At 42.4% G+C, this 23827-nt stretch overlaps 2 protein-coding genes across 2 annotated transcripts in view; both read left to right on the top strand.

The window, feature by feature from the left end:
* Positions 1–2163: 2163 nt before the first annotated feature.
* On the top strand, positions 2164–3369 carry ERV3-1 (endogenous retrovirus group 3 member 1, envelope; the record flags this gene model as incomplete). Its single annotated transcript, XM_063444594.1, has 1 exon — positions 2164–3369. A coding segment is annotated over one exon (1206 nt), but the record flags the coding sequence as incomplete, so codon positions are not given.
* Positions 3370–4616: 1247 nt separating this feature from the next.
* The window catches only part of VKORC1L1 (vitamin K epoxide reductase complex subunit 1 like 1), a 39910-nt gene continuing 20699 nt past the window's right edge, over positions 4617–23827 (top strand). Inside the window, exon 1 of the mRNA XM_063444593.1 lies at positions 4617–4853. Within this exon, the coding sequence (XP_063300663.1) occupies positions 4663–4853 (191 nt within the window). The 5' untranslated portion in view covers positions 4617–4662. The remainder of the gene's footprint in view (positions 4854–23827) is intronic.

The raw sequence follows: 23827 nt of genomic DNA, 5'->3' as shown, positions 1-23827 counted from the left end.
AAGTACCTGGAGAACAATTGGTATCAGTTAGAAGATGGAAGAATAGTTGTTCCAGCATCGCTAGCTGTAGAAATTGTCCAGAATTATCATAACGGGACACATTTCGGAAGAGATAGCATGGAATAATCTCTTAGGAAGCATTTCTACATACCAAGATTGTCCAACTTGACTCAGGCCATTGTACGAAGATGTGTGATATGTGCCAAGAACAACGCAAGGCAAGGTCCAGTGAAACCACCGGGAGTCCAGTATATGGGAGGACTCCCTATGTCCGATCTCCAAATAGACTATACGGTAATGCCTAAATCTGGCGGACATCGCTACCTACTAGTAGTTGTGTGTACCTACTCAGGATGGGTAGAAGCATGTCCTACTCGTACAGAGAAAGCAGGAGAAGTTGTGCGATTTCTGTTGCGAGAAATAATACCCCGATATGGACTACTATGTTCTATAGGATCGGATAATGGTCCAGCCTTTGTTCACCAGTGTCTACAACAACTGACTCATATGCTTGGTATTAAGTGGAAGCTTCATACGGCATATAGACCTCAGAGTTCTGGGAAAGTGGAAAGGATGAACAGAACTATTAAGAACCAATTGGCAAAGATGTGTCAAGAAACTCAACTTAAATGGAATGTTCTTTTGCCAATAGCTCTGTTACGCATTCGTAGTACACCTACCAGAAGGATGGGTCTCTCACCTTTTGAAATTATGTATGGGCGTCCACCTCCTGTACTTGGTAACTTAAGGGGGGATTTAAGTCAGTTGGGAGAAGGAATTACGCGGCAGCAGGTTGTAGAGTTGGGTAAAACTATGGAGGAGGTACAGAAATGGGTACAAGATAGATTACCTGTGAATATTTATCCACCTGTTCATAGTTATCATTCAGGAGATCAAGTTTGGATAAAGGAGTGGAACAGTGTACCGTTGGGGCCAAAGTGGAGGGGTCCTTATGTTGTTCTTTTGTCTACCCCTACAGCTATAAAGGTGGCTGAAGTGACTCCGTGGATTCATCACTCCAGGGTTAAACCAGCAGCAGTAGATTCTTGGCAAGCTACACCAGATCCAGAGAATCCCTGCAAGATCCGGTTAAAGCGCACAACTCAGTCGGAGTGACGCTTGATATATATCAAGCGTAATTAAGGAGATCAGCAAGTAGGTGTTTTGACAGCCATAATAAAGCCTGACCACTTACCCACGTGACATAGCCAGAGTGTCTTGAAGGGACCTCTGTGAAGGGAAGAGAGGACCTGAAGAACTCCATTCCTTGCAGCCCTTACACCCTGGAAGCTGAGGTGCCATCGCACGGACGAAGAATTAGGATAAAGATGTCAGGAGGAATGTATTTGATAATGTATATATTTGTGTTTTTAATTATTCAGGAAGGTATAGGTACCGACACACCTGGCTGTGAGGTTTGCATTAAGACTACAAAAACAGGTAATCATATTTCCCAGACCCTTATTTGGCATTCACAATAGGAGTGTAAAGGATATGTATCTAAGTGTAGATACTTAGGTATAGATTATAGTGTATGCCATTTAGGAGTAGGAGAACCTAAGTGTTTAAGTCCAGAGTATCAACCCCGTACAATTTGGTTGACCCTTCGGAATGGAGACTCACAGGGGACCCTAATAAATAAGACAATACTAGAAACCGTACATTCTTCGGGTGTTCTGCTATTTGATGCATGTAAGGCGATATCAAGTGGTAGAAAACCGTGGAATGTATGCGGGGATCTTAAATGGGAAAGAACGTATGGGTCTAATGATAAGTATATTTGCCCCAGTAGTAAGAACAGGTATATAGATCCAAAATGCCCAAATAAGGATTATAATTATTGTCCATATTGGTCTTGTGTAGGGTGGGCAACTTGGGGACAGACAGTAGATAAGGATATGATTGTTACTAAGTTGCCTACCAAACCATATTGTAAGTCTATGGAGTGTAACCCAGTGCATATACTTATTAATAATCCTGAACAGTTTATAGATAGGTTCGGAAACTTATTTGGGTTCCAGATATATGGGACAGGTTTGTCCTGGGACAATATTATTTATAGGGATAGAAACCGATACTGTGGCAGCCCAGACTCATCAGGTTTTCCATTCTTTTTATGAAGAGATGAGTGTAGAAAATAAGATCCCCCATAATGCTAAGAACCTGTTTATTGATCTAGCCGAGAGTATTGCTGGTAGTCTTAATGTGACCAACTGCTATGTGTGTGGAGGTACTAATATGGGAGACCAATGGCCATGGGAAGCAAAGGAGGTAATGTATTCTGGTTCTGAGACAATTGAACAGATAACATCTTCTCACGCCGATTATCAAATGAGTGTTAGAGCTAAATCTGAGTGCCGATTAAAGACCTCCATTATAGGTTATGTTTGCATAGCAAGGAAAGGAATAATGTTTAATACATCTGTAGGAGAATTGACTTGTCTAGGGCAAAAAGCTTATGATGATGATACAAAGAATACAACTTGGTGGTCAGCTTCAAATGTCTCAGAACCACTTAACCCGTTTGCAAGTTATACCAATTTAAAGGATGTGTGGTTTGACCTATCTTCTACATCTGGTTGGAAAGCCCCAGCAAATTTATACTGGATCTGTGGTAAGAAAGCCTATTCAGAGTTACCACAGGACTGGGAAGGGGCATGTGTGTTAGGTATGCTCAAACCATCCTTCTTCTTGTTGCCTATTGAAACAGGAGAGACTTTGGGAGTTAAGGTATATGATGTGAATCATAGAAAGAAAAGGGGACCCCTAGAGATAGGTACCTGGGAAGATAATGAATGGCCTCCCCAGCGTATTATAGATTATTATGGGCCAGCTACGTGGGCAGAGGATGGTACTTTTGGATATAGAACCCCAATATATATGCTCAACTGTATTATAAGGTTACAGGCAGTGGTTGAGATAATTACCAATGAAACATCGCAAGCGCTCAATCTCCTAGCGAAACATAATACTAGGATGAGGACAGCCGTTTACCAAAATAGATTAGCCTTGGATTACCTATTGGCAGTAGAGGGAGGTGTATGTGGGAAGTTTAACCTAAGCAATTGCTGTCTTAAAATAGATGATGAAGGGCAAGCAATAGCTGAGCTTACTAGCCATATGGTTAAACTAGCGCATGTGCCTACTCAGGTATGGAAAGGGTATAATCCAAGTAGTTGGTTTGGTAACTGGTATGAGCAGTTTGGAGGACTTAAGGCATTGGTAGGTGGAGTCATGCTAATCTTGATGCTGTGTCTTCTCCTACCATGTCTTATTCCTTTGGTAGTTAGGTCTGTGCAGAGCATTATAGAAAATATAGCAGAGAGAAAGGTTGCTGCACAGATAATGGCTATATATAGGTATGAGGCTCTAAATCAGGGAGAACTAGTACAGGAAGAGGAATGTTGAGAGATTCATGTCCTTAGGGAGTCGCAAAGTCTGGTCTGGTTCATGGCAACCTGAGGTGTAAGCAAACTATGGTTAAGTGATGCATCTGGAATCTGAAATATCAGAAGCATCAAAGGGGGGAATGTGGTGGAATCTCGGTAAAAATAAATTTAGTAGGCCGAGATTACCACGTGGTATGTGTACGTGCATATACTGGTGTATCGGTCGGTTGGTTGCACGTGGCAAAGATACAATCAGTAGTGTACGGAGCATGTGCAAGGATACAGGATATAGTATTCCCCTCCTCCATTGTGCTGGGCAAGCCATGTGGTCAAACAGGAATTTAGTCTCTATTCGGTTGATGGATAAGAGTATGTGTAGGTTGAACTGATTATGGGAGGAGCTACATGCCTATATAAGGGACCTACACTGTATGATCAGGGCTCAGACTTTGCTGTGTTTTTGGTGACATTAGTCCCTCTGAGTCCCGGTCGGTGAATCGAATAAAGAATCTCTTCCTTCCTGAAGAAACCTGTGTCCATCTCTCTGTGCTTGGCTTCCGTCAGTTTCTCCGGTATCAGTACTATTACACCCTGCAGCGTTTAGAGCCGCTTAGAATAGGGCGTAATAGTACGCCCTCCGGTTTTAAGTGGATAAACACTGATTTTGTTGAAGGTACTAATATATATAAGCTTAATTTTACTAATGATTTACATTTTTATTCCTGTGAGTTATTGAAGACAGGGCCCCGGTGCTCTGCTTAGCCCCCGGGCTTATAATGCTGTTAAGACAGATGGGGGGGAGGGCAATAAAAAGTCACATAAAGGTACTAGGGGTAGAAAAAAAAAACACACAAGGGGACTGGGGCTACAAGGAAACACACAGAGAGGCTGGGGGAGACACACAGAGTTGGCAGTTTTTATGGTGCAGGTAGCTTTTCTTGCCTAGGGCATAAAATGGCCTATCTGCAGCGCTGGTGACTCCTGAGTATTACTCTAATAAATAACGTCCACATTGAGCAGTGTGTCTGGTACTAGGTTCCCTCTGAGGGAGACTGACACGTTTCGCTCCATCCCTAACTCTCAGCATTCCACACCTCGCGGCGGCCACGCCCTACCCCAGTGACAGCGCCGTTGCCGCTATGGACGTTGGCCCCGCCCACGCCACCATCCTACTCCCTCTTCCATGCGCCCGTGGTTGACGTCACTCCTGCGGCTGGTGCACGCGCTGCCAGTGTGTCGCTCCCGCGCGAGTTTAGAGCAGGCCGGGGTTAAGATGGCGGCGCCCGTGTTGAGAGTGTCTGTGCCGCGCTGGGAGAGCGGGGCCCGGTATGCGGTGTGTGTGCTGGGGATCGTGCTGTCCATCTATGCCTACCACGTGGAGAGGGAGAAGGAGAGGGACCCTGCCTACCGGGCTCTATGCGACGTCAGCGAGTGGGTGCGCTGCTCCACTGTCCTGTCCTCCAGGTACCCGGGGTGGGGGTCCTGTCTGGGAATGGACTGGGGGGGCCAGGGATACACCCTGTGACCGGCCGGGCAGGGGGCTAGGCTGGGGCCGGTCTCCTCGCTCACCCTGTCACTGAGTGCAGGACCTGGCCAGATACCGGATAGACTTCATCACCCCCACCCTCTCCTTCAATGAGCCCCCCTCAAACATCTATCAATGGGACAGGGGGCTTTTTGGGGTTGTGCTCCCACAGAAAGCATCACATTATAAGGAGCCATTGCTCGAACTCCAATCAAAGCCTCACTGATTGAGACAGGTTCCTCTGTGTGTGTGTGTGTGTGGGGGGGCACTAGTCCCCGCTCTGGGGGTCTGATGACTGGTCAGGTGAGACATTTTGACAGGAGGAAGGTCTGGGCATGATATCACCCTCTCCTTTCTACGATTGTAGAGATCACCCAATATGACTCGACTTGTCATTGTGTCTCTCTCCCCCACACCCCCCATATAAAGTTAATGTATTTGTCAGACGTGGCAACCATGGTTACTTGCAAGGTCTGACTGTCGCTTATAGGCTCTATTTATTTATTTTTTCATTTTCTTTTAACCTGATTTTTTTTTCCTTTCTCTGGTGCAGTATGAGGCAGCACTTGTATCATCTGAACACAACGCCTTTTTTTGGACCCTAGACCCAGGTGGGAGGGAGAAAACTACACATATAGGTGCAAAGGTGAATGCCAACTGTACTGTATACCGATAGGTGTATATAGAAAGCCCAAAAAGTTTCATAATTCACATGCTTTTAAAATCAACTTTCATTGTAATGCAGGGAGACACCTTTAAATCACAGGGGTGTATTTAACTCCAAAAGGTTTACCTGCTGAACATACAATTGTAATAAATAGACATCTAATAGTGTTTTTTTGTTTTTTTTGTTTCCCTCAAATGTTCTATTTTGACTTAATATTGTTTTTTAGTTTATTAAATGAACCCTTGGGTGTTTTGCTTGTGTTTTAAGACTAAATAATTTGACATGTCTTCACAGCAGATGCCAAACTATCCTTTCTTCTTACTTCACCTGGGGGGGGGGGTTTATGTATGAGGATATGCTTATGTCAATTTCCTAAAAGTGTTGACTTCTATTTGAATTTTGCACTTTAAAAAAAACCAAAAACTTTAGTACACATCCCTGCTGTCTTCTTGATATTAAATATAGAGTTAGAGCTATGTGAGTAGACATATCCACCAAGCTCCCATGCATTTAATTATTTACTGGTTGTCTAGTGATTGTATACTGCTGAAGCTGGCTAGAAGCCCCCATCGAAGAGCTCTGCACTGTTAAAGACCGCTCTCATGGATGCAACAGCCCTTGCCTGGCCAGGAATTTTTATTTGAGCTGTTACAATGCAATGAGAAATATATACATTGGAAAGCCGCTTGTGGCTCTTAATCATCTTCTCAATGAAAAGCGTCTGATCACTCAAAAAAGGGAGAGCTTGCTAAGGCGGCAGACAAGATTGTATTATTGGTGGATAATGTTATTAATTTGGAGTAGCACACTTACGAACTGGTCACCCAGTGTAAAACCTATAAGGAAGTGTCCAGACATATTATTAGACAACTGTGTGGATACTGACGTGCAAAATAGCTACAACCAAAAATCTGCATAAGTGTGACATCTGCACCAAAACTGCAAAGTGATCTCATCAGTCATAAATATTTTTTTTATGGTAATTTGGGTTGCTACTTTTTTATTTTAACTTATTTAGGGTGAGCTTTGTGGTTAAGGGAACACTGTAGGCACCTAGACCACTTCGGTTCATTAAAGTGAACTGGGTGCAGTGTCCCTTTTGCACTTAGTGCTGCAATGTAAAACATTGCAGTTCCAGAGAACTAGACAGCCACTACAGGGCTTCCACTTTTGGTCCTTTATCTGATGCTAGACGTCCTCACGGTCCTTCAGCATCAGATTTTCCCCGTAGGAAAGCATCGAAAACATTAGATATGCCGTCTGCGTGGGGAAGTGGAATGTGGGCAGAGCCTGACAAAGCGCAGAGGGACACTGGCGCTGGATTCAGTTACGTGGCTGAAGGTTTTTTTTTCCCTTCAGCCCCGCAGGAGGTGGGGTGCAAGGGAGGGAGGCACTCCAGGAGCAACGGGTTTGTTTTCCTGGCACTATATGATCACTTTTAAGCATTACAATCTTAGATCTTTTCATATGCAATATAATATTCTGAAAATCAAAATTCTAATTTTAATTTAGCATCTCTAATCAGGTTTCGGAAACTTTTTTTTTTTTTTAATGTAAACCCTTTGTATTTTTATTGAAATACTTTAAGTAGGCTTAAAAAGTAATGTTGCCATTTTTAATATATTTTGTATGCGTGCAATGGAAAATAAAACAAAGTACTAATTCGTTTTGGTGTTGCACTTCACCAATTGTAAGCAAAGTGACCCGAACTTATTACAGTATTGTATGCTATATTACAGTTACATTGTATTTGTAGTTCCAAAACAGTTGTTTACGAATATGAGAATTCAAAGTGCATATCAAATTTAAGGTCAAAAAAGCCTTATTGGAAAAATTCTCCAAGCCAGCTATGCTATCAGTTTGGCTACTGTGGCCTTGAAGGAACACTACAGTGTTAGAAATACATGTTTGTATTGCCAGTGCCATAGTGTCTGATTACTGTCACCCTCCCTGTGTAAAGTACAAAACAAGCTTTAGTTAAATGTATTCCATTGTTGTGCAAACCTCAGTCCTGCTGCCCTGCCTCCCTTGCTGAGATACTTGGGATTGATCATCTCGTACAATCCAATGCTTCCCAAGCAAACTACTTAATTTAGGTGAAGTGGTCAGAATGCCTTTAGTAGTCCTTTAAATTAGAAGTCAACTTTGAATGCTCACTTTAGAAAATAACCCTGACAATGTCAATGCAGTAAATTCATAAAATGTCAGGAGGCTTCATGCAGTTGAGCAATTGTACTTTATGGGGACTGAACAGAAAAATAACAACTGGGAGCCAATAAAATCAAAAACTCTTGCTTGAAGTATGTATGCTAGCAATGCCAGAGAGGACGTATCTTTTTGGCAATTCTAATAATGTAAGTAGATTGCAGCTATGCTCATCAAGAAACCTGTGGAGATGTAATGCAGTTTTGCCATTTACACCCCTCTTAAAATATTTGGAAATAAATTGGCTTTTGCTTGCTGTTGACATAAGGTGGTGCTCATGTCTGTTAGCACAGCTAAGGAAAGATACCAATGCATACTGAAACCAGAATAAATCTGGGTGTTTGTTTCTTGGCAGCTAGACAGTTATAATAAACTTACTTTACTGGCCAACTTCATTTCCACTGGGCCATCCGATTCACATTCCCTTCAGTGCAGGAGTATTTGGTTTGTCAGTTGGCACTTTGAATGATTGTGGGGCTTGAAGAAGCCATATTAGCATTTTAAAAGGATTAGTCACTAAAGTGTGTTTAGTTGGGAATCCAAAGTAAATTCTCAAATTTTATTCCAGAATAGTTGATTTTGAAAATGTTCTTGCCTAAAATTTGAAATTCACTTTGAACTTCCAACAATTCACATTTTAGTAAGTACTGTAACTGTCATTTTATAGCTAGATGACAGTTTCATGAAATATAATGGCCACTTTTTTGTCATAAATCTTGGTGTACGCAACAAAGCAAGTACAGGGGCACTCAGACGTTTTTCTCAAATATATTTGGTGCAGTCCTTTCTTAACCTGTCGGTCTGGACCCATACTATTTTAGTTGGTACTTGTTGCATGGAATCCACTCATCATATGTATGCCGGTCAGCTTTATTTATTCGATTGATAAAGCCGACCGGCGAAACGCGTCTCCGACAACTTACAGGATTGAGGACTTATTATATACATTGTTTTTATATAGCAATTTTATTTAAACTAGTTTTTTGTTTAATAAATTCTTTTTTTCTTAACCTCCTCCTGGTGAAGAAATTGCTTGTGTTCCTGCCATCCATCTATAGGGTTTTGTGTCCCCTCATAGACACATATACTAATACACTCAGAGCCAGGGTCTAGGCTCTGAACCAGGTGAGCAGTTTCCTGTATCCTGTCACCTAAACTGTATTATCTTTACATGCTGCACCAAATTTGGTTCTTTATCTCTTAAAGGAACAGCGTGACCATTCTTCCAGTGTAAGGTTTCGTGTTATCCCAAACACGCCTGCACAAGTGATCTGAGCCTATCCTGCTAAGGATATAAACCATGTGAGTGGGTCCATATCTCTCTCTACCACTCTACTATCAATTTAAACATATCACACAATATTATTTTCTTTCATCCCCACCTCTAGGTTATCTACATAGCCCAAGAGGGGGGTGAGTTATCTCACTTTGAGCGCTCCACCTATTGACTGGTGTGTTGGTTCACTAACCACTCAGTCTAATATTATATATGTTACACTAAGTTGTGAGAGGATTGCACACTGGTGGTAGCAGCACTATTTTTTCCACTAAAATCCATTCTAAGCGCCTGAACACACAATATTTGTTTTTCTATTTTACTAGAAATACCTGCCCACTAAAGCAGCTTGTTTGTTATGCTAGATTATGATGGTTCAGAGGACTACTGCTACTACGGTAAAATATTCCATGGTACACGCTTTTCACTGTAACATGTAAAGAGCCTTTACCAAGGATACGGTAGATTACAGGGACACTATAGTCACCAGAACAACAAGTTGTTCTGGTGTCTACTGCCTGTCCCTGCAGGCTTTTTAATGTAAACACTGCCTTGTCTGAAAAATGACAGTTTTTACATTGCAGCCAAAAGAACACATGTATTGGCAGTCACTCAGACAGCCACAAGAGGTGCTTCCTGGGTCAATGCTGTACTAAGTGAGAGGAGATGGGATGCACAAACCATGCATGCGCAATAGCCTCCCAATGCTCTCCTATGGGAAAGCATTGGATTAGCTAAGATTTAGTTTTGATGATCTCAGTCAAGGAGGCAGATCGGGGGCAGAAGCAACCTCTGCGAGATCAGCATGGCACTAGCATAAAGGAGTGTTTTTTTTTTTTGTTGTTTTTTTTCATATACCTTTTGAACAGGGCAAGAGGGCTGGCTACCTAAAATGTGTCTTTAACAATATTGTGTCTAGAATACATGTTTGTATTTCTGACACTGTAGTGTTCCTTTAAACTCCTAGTCCTGCAGTGGTAGGCTCACACAACTCACTCTTCCCTCGGTGTTTACCTCCTGATTCACATACTTGTTATGTGGGTTCTGAAGTACAGTGATAACACAGGCAATCTGAATATTTCATAAATATTTTATCTTGAATTACTCTTTTTGGAGGTCGGGTAGTGGTGGCAGATCAGATAAATCAGATAAATTTAACTACAAATCTCCGTATCTTTCTAATAAGGCATTAAGTAATGACATTTAAAGGTTTTGAGGGCAAAGTGGGAGGGAAAAAAAGTGTACCTTGGCAATTTTGCTCTCTTTGAAATGCTCATTGGTTGAAAAAGGTTGGGAATAATGACAAAAATTCCAGCTGAAGCGTTAAAATGACATTCCACTGGTGTTTAAATAAAAAAAAAAATAAAACATTCTTTACTTTTAGAGGCATGTGCATTGGAGACTTTTAAAAAAAAAAAAAAAAAATTGTTTGTATAGATCTAACCAATAAGGCCTCTATTTTAATATTTTTGGATCTTATTTAATTTGTAATTTTGTTTTTGATATATTGACATTTTTTCAAGTCAGGCCTTGATTTTAATATTATTGAATACGCTTTTCAAGTGACTTAACCCCTTAAGGACACAACTTCTAGAATCCGTCATCTGTCCTTAAGGGGTTAAAGGGACACTATAGTCACCCAGACTACTTCAGCTCAATGAAGTGGTCTGGGTGCCAGGTCCCCCAGATTTTAACCCTTCAGATGTTTACATTGCAGGGTTAATCCAGCCTCTAGTGGCTTACTTCCTCACAGCCGCTAGAGGCACTTCTGCGACGCTGGATGCAAATTTCTCATCCAGCGTGCAGAACGTCCATAGGAAAGCATTGAGAAATGCTTTCCTATGGACTGTTTGAATGCGCACGCGGCTCTTGCCCCTCATGTGCAATCCGCGGGGGAGGAGAGGTCACCAGGATAAAGGTAAGTGGCTGAAGGGGTTTTAACCCCTTCAGCGCCATGGGTGGGGGGTCCCAAGGATGATATAATGTCAGGAAAATGAGTTTGACACTTTCATTTTATGTGTTTTTAAGTATCCCCATTATTTTGTCACTAGTCTCCTTGATGTGGTTTTTATATAATTAATCAAATTGAATTTAAACTGTATTTTGAGGTTTAAAAAAAATAAATTAAAAAATTGCCTTATTCTATGCTCCAAGTGTCACCCAGCACAATGTCCTGGTGACCAGCAGGAGGGGTGCACATAGAGCAAAGCCCTCCTGCCGTTCACTCCTTGTAGTCTTACAAATAATAAAAGATGTGTATCTTGTCAAGAGATTGCAAATATGCTAATACACATTTTCACAGTTGATATATATATTAGACTTTTTTTGCAGTTGGATCGAATTACCGTAGCAATAGTTAGTATGATGTTTTCTCAAAAGATGTTGTTACCTGCATGACTCTAGCATCAACATTTAACTAGGGACAGTCAAACATAATGACCAAGGCACGGTTGTCATTTGTTGAAAGCAAGACCATTCTAAAGTGGTATTTCAAATTTGAGAATGGAGGTGTAAGTTTGCAACAGAACCTACAACACACCTGACAATATCCCAAATTCGAGATAAGTTTGTGTGTGTGTGTGTTCACAAAAAAATTTAAACCGCATGTGCAGCAATCCCACTAGAAACTTTGGGCAATGTTGCCTAGGCAGCAGCTCTCCGTAGTAAGTGTCTGGATGCTATAGGCAAGCAATTTGAGCACCTCTAGTAATCGTAGAGATCAAAGGTAACTTGCATTCATCTACTGATGTCTGAATGAATTTAAAATATTTATACAGGTTTTTCTTTTGCTGAAGTGCGTATACATTTTTCTGGCTAGCTCTGTATTTTAAAGGGATGCAATAGTCACCAGAACCACTACAGCAGTGATGACTAAATTTCCCGTGATGCCCAGCTAGCTTTTAGAGCCTAAAAGCTAGCTGAGCATCATGGGAAATGTAGTCCAGAAACAATTTATGTTGTCAAGGTTAGCCATCACTGCACTACAGCTTAATGTCTATGGCAAGTTGTCCTGCAGTCTGAGCACTGTAAACACTGCCTTTTCAGAAAAAGGCATTGGTTACATTGCTGCCTAGTAATACCTCTAGGGCAGTCACTCAGATGGCCACTAGAGCAGCTTCCTATCTCGATGCAGCACTTACTTTCTCCACGCTTTGCATAGAGATGCATTGATTCAACAAACCTACATTCTTGACACTATAGTGTTCCTTTATATTTTCATAAATAATAACTTAAATAGACTTCATTTAAATCAAGTCCATCCTGATAGCAAACATTTAAAGGATCACTATAGGGTCAGGAACACAAACATATGCTGGCTTATGTAATTTCCAACTCTATGCACAATGTGTGCCTAATTTCTGTCTATGAGCTCATATAGCATTTCTAAAGATGCCAAAGTTATATATTTAATTAAGAGGACATGCTTTTTAGCATCACATAGCAACTACTTGTAAAGATCAATGATTACTCAAAAATATTGTTGATGAGCAGAAGGGGGGGAAAAAAATAAAAACGTTGGAAATGACATAAGCCAGCATATGTTTGTGTTCCTGACCCTATAATGATCCTTTAAATGTTTGCCATCAGGATGGATTTGATTTAAATTAAGTCTAAGTTATTATTTTTAAATGAAGACAAATTTTTGCTGGCTGTTATATTTTAAATTTTTACAACTATGATTTCATATTTAGATTAATAACCTCACATTAGTTTAACAGTTATTTCCAAACTGAATTTGATATCTAATATTGGAAATACATAGATAATGAAATCATTGGAACATGCACTTCCAATTGAAATAGGTAATCACTTAAATTTGGAGAGCAACGTAAATTGTTTTCATGAACTAAAATAATATTTTATAACATACATATTCTTGTATTTGTTTAAACATCAATGTTTAAGTGAAGTGACTGTACACAATATATATTAAAAGAAACAAAAACCTGTGTCCATGTCAAGCACCAAGACTTGTCTCATGTTGGGTAATGCCCATATGGCTCCGCACGCACTTTCATTGGCTGAGCGCACTCTGACCATAAATAACAATCTGTGCATGAAATATGTACAGAATTGACATTAGCCAGCCTGGAACGCTTGTTCTGGGCTGATGACTGAGTGACTGCTGGAGTTGAAGTCATGTGCAGAGGTTCATATTGAAATGCAGCCGCACATACAGACTCCAGGCATTATGACCATTTCAAATCACTAAAGTTATGGTGTTTTTAAAGTAAGCTGTTCATTGCGTGTTCATAGATTTGCAGAATAACAATAGGAATCATCATTTTTTTTTTTTGTGTCTTTTTACTCAATCGTCTTTTAATTGAATATTTTCTTGTTTAGGGTACCGAAAAAGGGTGGGGGGCAAGTCCACATGTGTCTTGGTACATTAACTTTTCATACACGTTCCCCAGGTCATGGGGTTACAATATACAATGGTGTAGTGTATTCAGTACAACAGCAGTAGATTAGGGTACACCAGCACTACCGAAGGACGACACCTTCCCACATTTAATCTTATAGCTGTGTTTTTCTGGCGTTGCCGCCCTTTCATTAGTGTGGTTCAGGTTTCATCTCTTACGTCTGTGTTGGTGTGGATTCCTTTGCGCATTCATCCTAACTATATACATACAATTTTCCTAGTCTTCATAACTATATACACACTAGTATCAGTGGTGCCATTGGTGCCTTCCCCTCCTGTCGGTCCGCTTCCCTCACTACAGTGCCTTGTGTCTGTCATACAATTGTTATGTATAATTTGACATACTCATCCCCTCCCATTCCTTCTCTTGTTGCATTTAGTTTATTCAATTGTATTTCACTCCTTCGTTTGCCTCCTCTAGTGTATTATCCCACCATTCTTTGGCTTTGATTATGTGATGGGATGCCCCATGTTGTGTGTTTAGTTTCGTTTCATATATCAGGTTGGTGGAAATTTGCGTTAGTAGGTCATCTAGGTCGGGTCGTATGGTTTGTTTCCATGCCCTAGCTATCAGTGTGTTCGCTGCTATGAGAATGTGAAACAGTAGGGCCGCTTGCGGCTTGCTGTAGGATTCTAGTGTCATGAATAGTAATCCGCACTCAGGTTGCAATGGTATGTCAGAGTGTAGGGATTTCCTGATTTTCCCCTCTACCTCTTGCCAGTATGGTTTTATCCGGTCGCATGTCCACCATGTGTGGAGCATTGTGCCCTTCTCTAGGCCACATCTCCAACACACATCTGAAGTTTGTGGGTATATTGTAGCTAACTTGGCTGGCACCATGTACCACCTATATTGCAATTTCCTCATGAGCTCTAGATGTGATGTGCACCTGGATCTTCCCTTATGTGCTGTGAAGGCCTTCAGCCATTGTGCGTCTGTAAACTGTGTGTGTAGGTCGGCGTGCCATTGTTCTTTGAAATTGTCCGCTCTTTTTGTCATGGGATTGTCAATTAGTAAGGCATACATGAATGATATTGTTTTGTTTGGTATTTTTCCTGTTTCGCATATGTTGTGAACACGTTCCATGGGTTTCGGGGTGGCAACATTTGTTTCTTTTGATAACCGTGATTTAATTTGAAGGTATGAGAATATCGTACTGCTAGGCAGCAGATACTTGTGGCTTAACACAGGGTGTTGTTCTAGTTTGCCCTCGTGATAAAGATGCTTTATCAATGTGCAACCTTTCTGTATCCATGGGCGGTGGTCTAGCGTGGGATTTGCTATGTGTAGGGCTGTGTAGTGGGGTCGACATTCCCCAGTGTGTGGTTTGGCCCAGTGTTTTCGTCGTTGAGTCCCACAGTTTTAATAGAAGTGAGGTAGTTGGAAGCATTTTGTTGGGATTGGGTCTCAGTTCGCCCTGTCCTATTTCTGCAGCTTCCATCTCTGCCCATTGAGGCTTATCCCTGCTTGTGTGTAAGAGGAGGCAGGTTGACATGAGTGTTGCCCTGTAATACATTTTCACATCTGGCATGCTTAATCCTCCTTTGTTTAAGGGTCTGCTTAGTATTACTGAGGCTACTCGGATCTTTTTATGTGCCCATACAAAGTGTGTAAGTGTGCGTTGTAGTTTGTTCAGGTATGCGTTTGGAAGGTAAATTTGTAGCGTTCTTATCAGGTATAGGAATTTGGGTAATAGTATAATTTTTAAGGCTGTCAGTCTGCCCACCCACGAAAAGTATTTGTTTTCCCATGTTTTCAACGTGTCGCCCGTCTCTTTCAGTAGTCTGCCATAATTCAGTTTTAGGAGTTTGCATGGGTGTTTTGGAATTTTTAACCCTAGGAATGTGAGGTAATCGTCTCTCCAGTCAAAGTGAAAGGTTTCTTTTAAATTGTTTACCGTGACTTGTGACATCCCTATCCCCATGGCCTGTGTTTTAGTAACATTTAATCTATAATATGATTGGTCCCCATACTCCCTGATTTTCCCTATGAGGTTTGGCAGTGAGATCTGTGGTTGTGTAATTGTCAGCATAACGTCGTCTGCGAATAGGCTCGCTTTTTATTCTTTTTGTCCCATCGTTACCCCATGTATGTTTGCGTTTTCTCGCAATCTAGTGGCTAGTGGTTCTAAAGCCAGTATGTATAATAAGGGTGATAGGGGGCAGCCCTGCCTTGTACCTTTTGACAGCCTAAACGGGTCTGAAAGGAACCCCGAGTTTAGCACTCGCGCCTCGGGCGCGCTGTACAGTGCCTCTACCGCCGCAACAAATTGGTCAGGCATCCCAAACTTTGCTAGGACCGCTCTGAGAAAACCCCAGTGTAGTCTGTCGAAGGCTTTCTCAGCATCCAGCGACAGATATATTCCCCCTTTTTCCTGCGTCTGGAGCTTATACAGCAAGTTTATAACCTTTCGTATGTTGTCCGCCCCTTGTCTCCCCTGTACAAAGCCCACCTGGTCTGTGCGTAATAATGTTCCCCAGTCTCGTAGCGTAAATTTTTGCGAACAGTTTCGCGTCTGTATTCAATAACGAAATGGGTCTGAAGTTTTGCGGAGTAGTTGGGGGCTTGTTGGGCTTTGGTGGTGTGACGATGTGGGCCACTAGCATCTCTTTGTCTCCATCGCATTGTTAAAGGTTGTTGCCAGATAGGGTGCTAGTACTAGATTAAACTTCTTGTAATATAGGTTTGTGAACCCATCCGGGCCTGGCGATTTGCCTGTTGGGAGGGTGTGGATTATTTTTATGACCTCTTGTGGTTATATTTTCCTAGTTAGGTCTGTTTTTTTGTTGCGGGGTTAGTGTAGGTAACTGCATCTTATCTAGGTAGGTTGTTATGCTTCTGTCAGGTTGTATTGTCTGTCCTCCTGCAGGTTATACAGGCCATGATAGTATTTGGCGAATTCTTCGCTAATTTCTCTGGGTGAAGTGCGTTTTTGGCCCTTGTCTATTAAGTAGGCGATTTTTTTGATTAGCCTGTTTTTGTTTAAGATGGTTTGCTAGGAGTTTACTCGCCTTGTTTCCCTGCATATAATGATTTATTTTAAGTTTGGTCATGTGGGCTTGTTTGCTCTAGTGCTTGTTGGCGTATTAACCCCGTTGTGTATAGAATGCAGCGTTTCTTGTCCTCTGTCGGGTGTATCTGGTTTTGTGCGTTCAGGTCATATAATTCTTGTTTCCATTGTTTTAATCTAGTTTGCGATAGTTTTTTGAGGTATGTCACTCTCTGATTAGTAAGCCCCTCGCTACTGTTTTATGTGCCTGCCAAACCGTCTCTGGGGCTACCTCTCCATTGTCGTTCAGGGTAAAGTATGATTGGAGGTCTTTTCGGAGTTTAGCAGCAGTGGGGCTACGATTTTTGAAATCATTCATGTTTTTCATGTCAAGGGTCACTGGCGCGTGGTCTGACCATGTGATTTGTTTTATGTCGCATAGTCTGAGTTGGTTTAAGTATGATCCAGAGATGAGGAAGCTATCTATCCTTGAGTAAGTGTTGTGAACTGCGGATAAATGTGTAAATGTTCTCTCCCCTGGATGCATAATTCTCCACGCATCATAGAAGTGATGCTCGTTTATTAGTTTTTGTAGAGCTTTGCATTGTCTTTTCAATGAGCTTTGTCTATGACTGGAAAGAGTTGTCTAGTGTAGGGTCCCAAATGTGGTTGAAATCTCCACACAGAATGGTGATGCCCAGCTGCATTTGGCTTACTTTTTTGAGGATGCCCAGGAGGAAACTTTTTTGGTTTCGATTTGGCGCATAAAGGTTGACTAGTGTGTAGGTCATGTCGTTTATCTTACCCTGTAGTATGATGTACCTGCCATTTACGTCTATCTCTTGATGTTGTGGCTCATAGTTCAGGTGTCTGCTCAGGAGGATGGAGGTGCCTCTAGATTTATGTGGTACTGGTGTGGTAAGTTTTTTTTTTTTTTTTTTTTTTTTTTTTCTTTGTTTTTTTTTGTAGATTGGGGTGGTCATTGTGCCTGAAGTGTGTCTCCTGTAGACACACTACGTCATCCTCAAGGGTTAGTTCCTTGTTTAGCATATGCCTTTTTGCGGGGATATTCAGTCCCCTTACATTATATGTGCAGATTCTCACTGTGGTTTCTCAAGGTATCTGTATGAGTGTCGTGTAACGGAATCTATCTTTTTGGGGACCATCACTCCTCCCAGCAGCATCAAGCCAAGTGCTGGTTCCCCTTTGGTGCGGAAGATTGGAGGGGTTTGTAAAATCAATATAGAGATGGCGTCTAGCGGGGCCTGTGGAGGCCTATATTGCCTGTGCGAGAGAATTGGCACTAGGGGGTAGCTCCCACGTCTCCTTACAGTGTGTATGAAGCGATATACATAAGCATAATCATTGAACAGAAGATTAAACATAAACAGAATAACAGAAGTATTTACAAACATTAGAGCTGCCTTAAGTGCGGCTTGGCACTGCGTTTACGTGCCTTGGGCATTGAAGCAAAGCTTCACTGCCTGGCATATCTCCGCTCCTACGGCTATTCTTGGTTTATATTCTTGTGTATCGCCTTTTGTTAGGCTTACGTCTGGCAGGTCGGTACTCATTCGCATTTAGTTTGGCAGGTCGGGTTCTTTAGGGTGTGTTCTAGTGTCACATTACCGGGGGGTTGGGTAAGTCGTGTACGTAATGCTATCTGGGCTGCGGGCATCCTATAGGCCTATTGCTTGACATGCCCTACGCCAATGTATAGGTCCGTATTGACAAAAAATCTACATTTTTTTTGTTTAGTGTCGTCTAGCTAAGCCTGTGCTGAGCTAAATGCTTTGCCAGCTAACCAAGCAACGTATATATTAGATGATACTCGTAGCAGTATATACGTTACCCATCCCTTGTTCGGCCCGGTTTAAGTCCCTGTAAGGTAGTGCACCCTATTGGTATCTGGGGTGGGTTCGGACAGTTCATTTTCTTTTGTTCTTTCTCCAGTCCGGAGACAATCTGTTGGTGCTCTGTTCCTTGGCTGACTGGGCATGCATATCAATTCCCCATGCTGCGAGGATTTGCCGTCCTTCTTCTGGTGACTGTATTACTGTGGTTTTCCCTTTTTTGTTTACCAGGAGCTTTGTAGGATAACCCCAACGATATGGAAGGTTCTGGTCCCTCAGAGTTTGGGTTATTTCTCTAAAATCTCTGCGGCGTTTCAGTGTGAAAGCAGATATGTCTGCATAGATTGCTATGTTCCTGTAGGTGTCTGGAAAGTTTGCTTTCGTTCTGTTTGCGTTCAGGACTGCTTCTTTAGCATGGAAATAGTGCATTCACAGTAACACATCTCTCGGCGTGTCTTGGGGTAAAAAACTCTGCTTCGCTGTGCGGTGTATTCTGTCTATGAGCAGCATGTCCTGCGGCCAGTCCGGCAGAAGGCATTTCATGAGGCCAGTGACATGGGCTGGGAGGTCAAGTGTGCCCACCGACTCCTCTATACCCCTTATGCGTAAATTATTCCTGCGGGACCTGTCTTCTATGTCCGCAAGCTTCACGTCCTGTGTGTCAAGTCTGGTTAAGAGGGTGTCTACCTTGTCTGCTAAGGCATTGTGTGCCTCTTCGTAATCTGCCATCTTGTCCTCCACTTGCGAGGTCCGCGTCCCCAGCTCGTGTAGATCTTGCTTGAGGCCTTTCATAGCCGAGTCCAGCTTTGACAGGATTTTTGCAGACAGTTCGTCCAGTAACGTTTTCAGCGAGGTGTGTGTCAGCACTGGTTCACAGTCTGCTGACTGGTCCATGCGGTCTGCTGTATCTTCAGCGCCATCTTGGGCCTGTTCTAGCGGTTGCTGGTTTTTGGTTTGTCCGGTTCTGGAGGTGAGAATTTTTTTTTCTGTCTTTTCCATGCCTCTCTTTCCTTTAGTGTGTGACATGTCGTTGTTTTCAGTCTTTTTTCTGGGCTTAAATACTCATTTATTGCCGTTCAGGAGCGGAGCTATTAAGCCATGCGACCTCTCCGGTGCTCAGTCAGGCCACGCCCCCCCCAAGGAGGGAGAACCTTACTGCTGGTGGTCGGCTGGGATGGGCTACACTCTCGTGTCTTTTTTTTTTTTAATTTTTTTTTTTATTTTGGGAGTGCATGAAAGTATAACAAGCGGGCTCGTCATGCCCCAACAGCATTGACAAGTATATAATCAGACATATGGTAACAATTGGTCAGCATGAGGAAAGATCAGCACAATTTTGATATCATAAACAGCAGTAGCATTTCTATCTAAGCGATTTGCGAATTACTTTGTTGGGTGGTAGAGGCTTATCTATAGTTGCTGAGTGGAAGATTGCGGTCTAAGAAAAAAAATGAGTGCTTACTACGGGCGAGGTAGTTTAGTTAGTGCGAGAAGCCTCGTTTCGTAGAATGCCTTTTGAGAAATATTCTAGTGAGAGGGATATTAAAATAAAATAATAAAAGTATTAAACAGGCTTACGTCGAAGCAAATTAAGTAAAAAAAAAAAAATATGATGCTCGGTAGGGCAGGATGGTATATCTACAATATATGAGCATGTTGTGTCTTGTGTGTTGGTAGCCTGGACCTGAGACAAATCGAGTGGGAGGTAGTAGTTAAGCCTAGTACAATTCCAACATTAATGTAAGCATGCAATAACAATTATATAGACAGGTTAGTACAATTTGGTGACAAGTAGAGAACGCAAACAGGGACATACGGTTTTGTAGTGGCCTGACAACATGTGCATTTGGGTACGGTTAGAGGCATGGGTTTCGTAGGACATGTCACTATACCTGCAGTGTACCTTTCTATAATGTGTCGAGGGGTGTAGGTTTAAGCATAAGGGTGGTGCCAACCAGATAGGATGTGGGGGCATGAGCCTTGTTTGTAAGCCATGGGTAGTGCTCTCGTGTGTGTTATGTGTTGATAAGCTGTGTGGCTTATATGATATGGTGCCCTGTAGTGTGAGCTACATTGACTTTAGCATAAACGGGATTGACTGACCCTATCTGCAGCAGGGTTTTGTAGGCAGTGGTTGGCTCCACATGACTAGTTTCCGCGGTGCTGTCTGGAAAGGACGCTAGTACTGCGGATGCTGTGAGGGTGAGACTTGGTGGTTTGGTGGTGCGCCTTACAGTGCCCCGTTATGTGTGGTGTGGGGAGTGATGGAATGCGGGGTGTCTCATTGGAGGGGGATCTGAACTTGGTAGGTTACATCAGCAGTATAAAGAAAAAAGAAAAGAAAAACGGTAACAGTCTATTTACGTAAAGTCCAGAGAGACTCTAGAATGGCAACTGGAATCACTGCTCCGGCGGTGAGGCAAGTTCAGGCCCGTCTCTGCAGGCTGTCTGGGGCCGTTCAGGTAGTGACAGCTGCCCGTTTGTCTTGTCTCGCACCCCGCGGTATAAAGGGTCGTGTTGTTGCCGGGTTCCAAGCGTGAGGCAGGGTTGCCGCTGTGTTGGGTCGCACTGTGTCCAGGGCATTCGTTGGTAGTCCCAGTGTGGGTAGCAGGTCGGCTGCCTCCTTGAGATCGCTGACAGTGTGTCGGTGCCGTGCAGTACTTCCAGTGTGCGTTGCAGTCGCCATCGATAACTGAAGCCAAGCCGTTGGTTCGGAGTAACGCAGTGAAGGGCTTAAGTGACCTTCTCCACGCCATGGTGCTTCCAGACAGGTCAGTATAGAACGTCAGTTGCATACCTTCGAAAGGGTATGGTGAGTTGTTGCGGATTGCGTTCAGGAGGGCCGTTTTGTCTTGGTTGCTGTGGAACTTTACCAAGACATCCCTCGGGGCTGACTGTGGTGCTGTCGCTGGTTTTCGGAGTCGGAAAGGCTCTTCCACTCCCACCTGTTTGGCCTGCTTATGGGGTAGTAGTCCAGTGAGAAGTCAACATAGGAGGTGCGGTAGCTCCCTCTCCGGGATCTCCTCTGAGATGCCCCTTAACTTGAGGTTCAGTGTGCGCCTTCGGTCCTCCAACTCTGCAAGCTTTTTGTCCATTTTGCTTTGTTGGGTTTGTAGTTCTTGTATAGCTGCGTGGAGACGGGTGGTGTGTTGGGCCTGAGTCTGGTCGTTGTTCTCTATGGCGCCCATGCGGGTCGTGAGGCCTTGTATGTCCCCTCAGAGCTGGGCCATGTCGGCCTGGATTGTGTGTTGGAGCTCCGCTAATAGGCCCTTCATGATTGCGGTCATCACCGGGGCCGAGTCCAGATGAGAGGGCACGGGCTTGCCCGTTTTCTGTTCAGGCATCTGACCTCCAGGTGTTCCTAGTAGGAAGTCCTCGGAGAACTCAGTCGTCTGAAAGGTCGGCCATGTTGGGCTCTGTTTCTCTCCGGGCCTGGCACCATAAGTCGCCCATGTTCGGTTTTTCGGCCCTAGGCTTCTTGGTCTTTCTCCCCATATCGTGAGGGAGCGTCGTGGGCTCAGTTAGCCTGGTTTTGGGGTGTGAAAGACCCTTTTAATCGCTGTATATTGCGTTTGATGGCCTAGAGCTCAGTGAACATGCGGCCATTCAGCTCCGTTGCTTGGCTCCGCCCCCCTCTTTTGTGTCTTTTTAAATGAATTGTGAATGTCTATTTAAAAACATTTTTGCTGTGTGTTCCTCTGCAGACAAGTTCAACTAATATGGATTAATGCAATTCATTTACCAATAATGTAAATACTGGCTGAATACACAGCTTCATGTTACATAGCTAATCCATATTTCATGCTATAGAACCTTTGGACTCTATTATTTACCCTAAATAGAAAACTATATTTAGATAGATTTTTCATTTAAAAGCATTGTTTTGTTTTTAAAAATTCCAATTTAAATAATCTTTATCTCCCCCTAATTGCAATATTACTTTTTAATTTTCTAAGTGCATGCTACATCTGGATATTTCTGTCATATATCTGTTTTATAGTGAATGGAAATGAAGTTTTTAGTCTATCTGATATATTTATCAGGGTTTTAAAACTGTTAATTACTGCCAAGTGTTTTGGACAGTTCTTTTTCCCATATCTTGTCTCTCCTTTACCAGTGATTAATTATAGTCTCTTAGTTCCAAGGTGTGTCTGTGTCCTGTTATTTATGTGAACGTGGCAGCCAGTAACACATGCAGTTTGGTTTATCAGCTGAGTCATTTTCACATGGAGGCAACTTGGTTATTGTTAGCTCACTTCCTTCTTTTCTGTCCATCTTTCTCATCTGAGATTTTTAATTCTAGTCTTTGCGTCTACTGCTTATTTGTGTTCTCTGCACAGTAAAACATAATTTCTTTTCACATTCCATTTCTTCAGACAATGGATATCATTTGTTTTAAAAATGATCCTGTCAAACCTCTTTATATGAATAGCAAACAAAAAAAATGCAAGCAATTTTGCAGGCAAATCCAGAGTGTTTTTATATTTGCATGTATTTTAAAGATATTTTTAATCGTATTCTTTTACCTATCGATCACACATTGCATTGAGCAACCTGAAGAAATTACCTGTTGCTACCTTTGAATGAATGCTCAGTTCACCTTTTCCACAATTTTTACCTAGCTGACCAACCATAATACCTCCCACCTATAAGCGACCTACTCGACACATGTTGTGCTTCACCAGGGGAAAGCAATGTGTGCAGCCTCTAAATACATTGCTGCATCCATCTTACAGGTGAGGAGGTTACATGTAAATTTTAATCTCTACATTTGCTAGGCATTTTCTCTACACAATATAGTTGTATATGTATACCTACTTGAATATGAATTTGTGGACACATCCCTCATTTCTACTATTTGCTCTCTTTAATCGATCTCGTTTTAAAAGGACACTTTGTGCCATGACAGCTATGCTTGTTGCATAGAGTAGGGGTAGGCAACCTTTGGCACTACAGATGTAATACTCTTACAGCCATAATGTTGGCAATGCATTAGGGGTGATGTAGTAATCAACATCCGGAGTGCCCTGTGTTGCCTAGCCCTGGCATAGAGTATGGTGCACAATATGGCTGATGACTGTAGGTGTAAGGGTTCCCTCTTACATAGTTACATAGCTGAAAAGAGACTTGCGTCCATCAAGTTCAGCCTTCCTCGCATATGTTTTTACTGTTGATCCAAAAGAAGGCAAAAAACCTAGTCTAAAGCGCTTCCAATTATGCAACAAACTAGAAAAAATTCCTTCTTGACTCCAAAATGAGTCAGATATCTCCTTGGATCAAGCAGCTATTACCCCACTAATTAGAAATTATATCCCTGTATGTTATGTTTTTGCTAGTATTTATCTAATTGCAGTTTAAACATCTGTATGGACTCTGATAAAACCACCTCTTCAGGCAGAGAATTCCGTATCCTTATTGCTCTTACTGTAAAAAAAAACTTTTCTTTGCCTTAGATGAAATCTCCTTTCTTCCAGCCTAAATGCGTGACCTCGTGTCCTA

This window comes from Pelobates fuscus, chromosome 1 (genome assembly GCF_036172605.1).
Source record: "Pelobates fuscus isolate aPelFus1 chromosome 1, aPelFus1.pri, whole genome shotgun sequence".
Lineage (NCBI taxonomy): Eukaryota > Metazoa > Chordata > Amphibia > Anura > Pelobatidae > Pelobates > Pelobates fuscus.
This window is presented reverse-complemented; position numbering and strand designations above follow the sequence as displayed.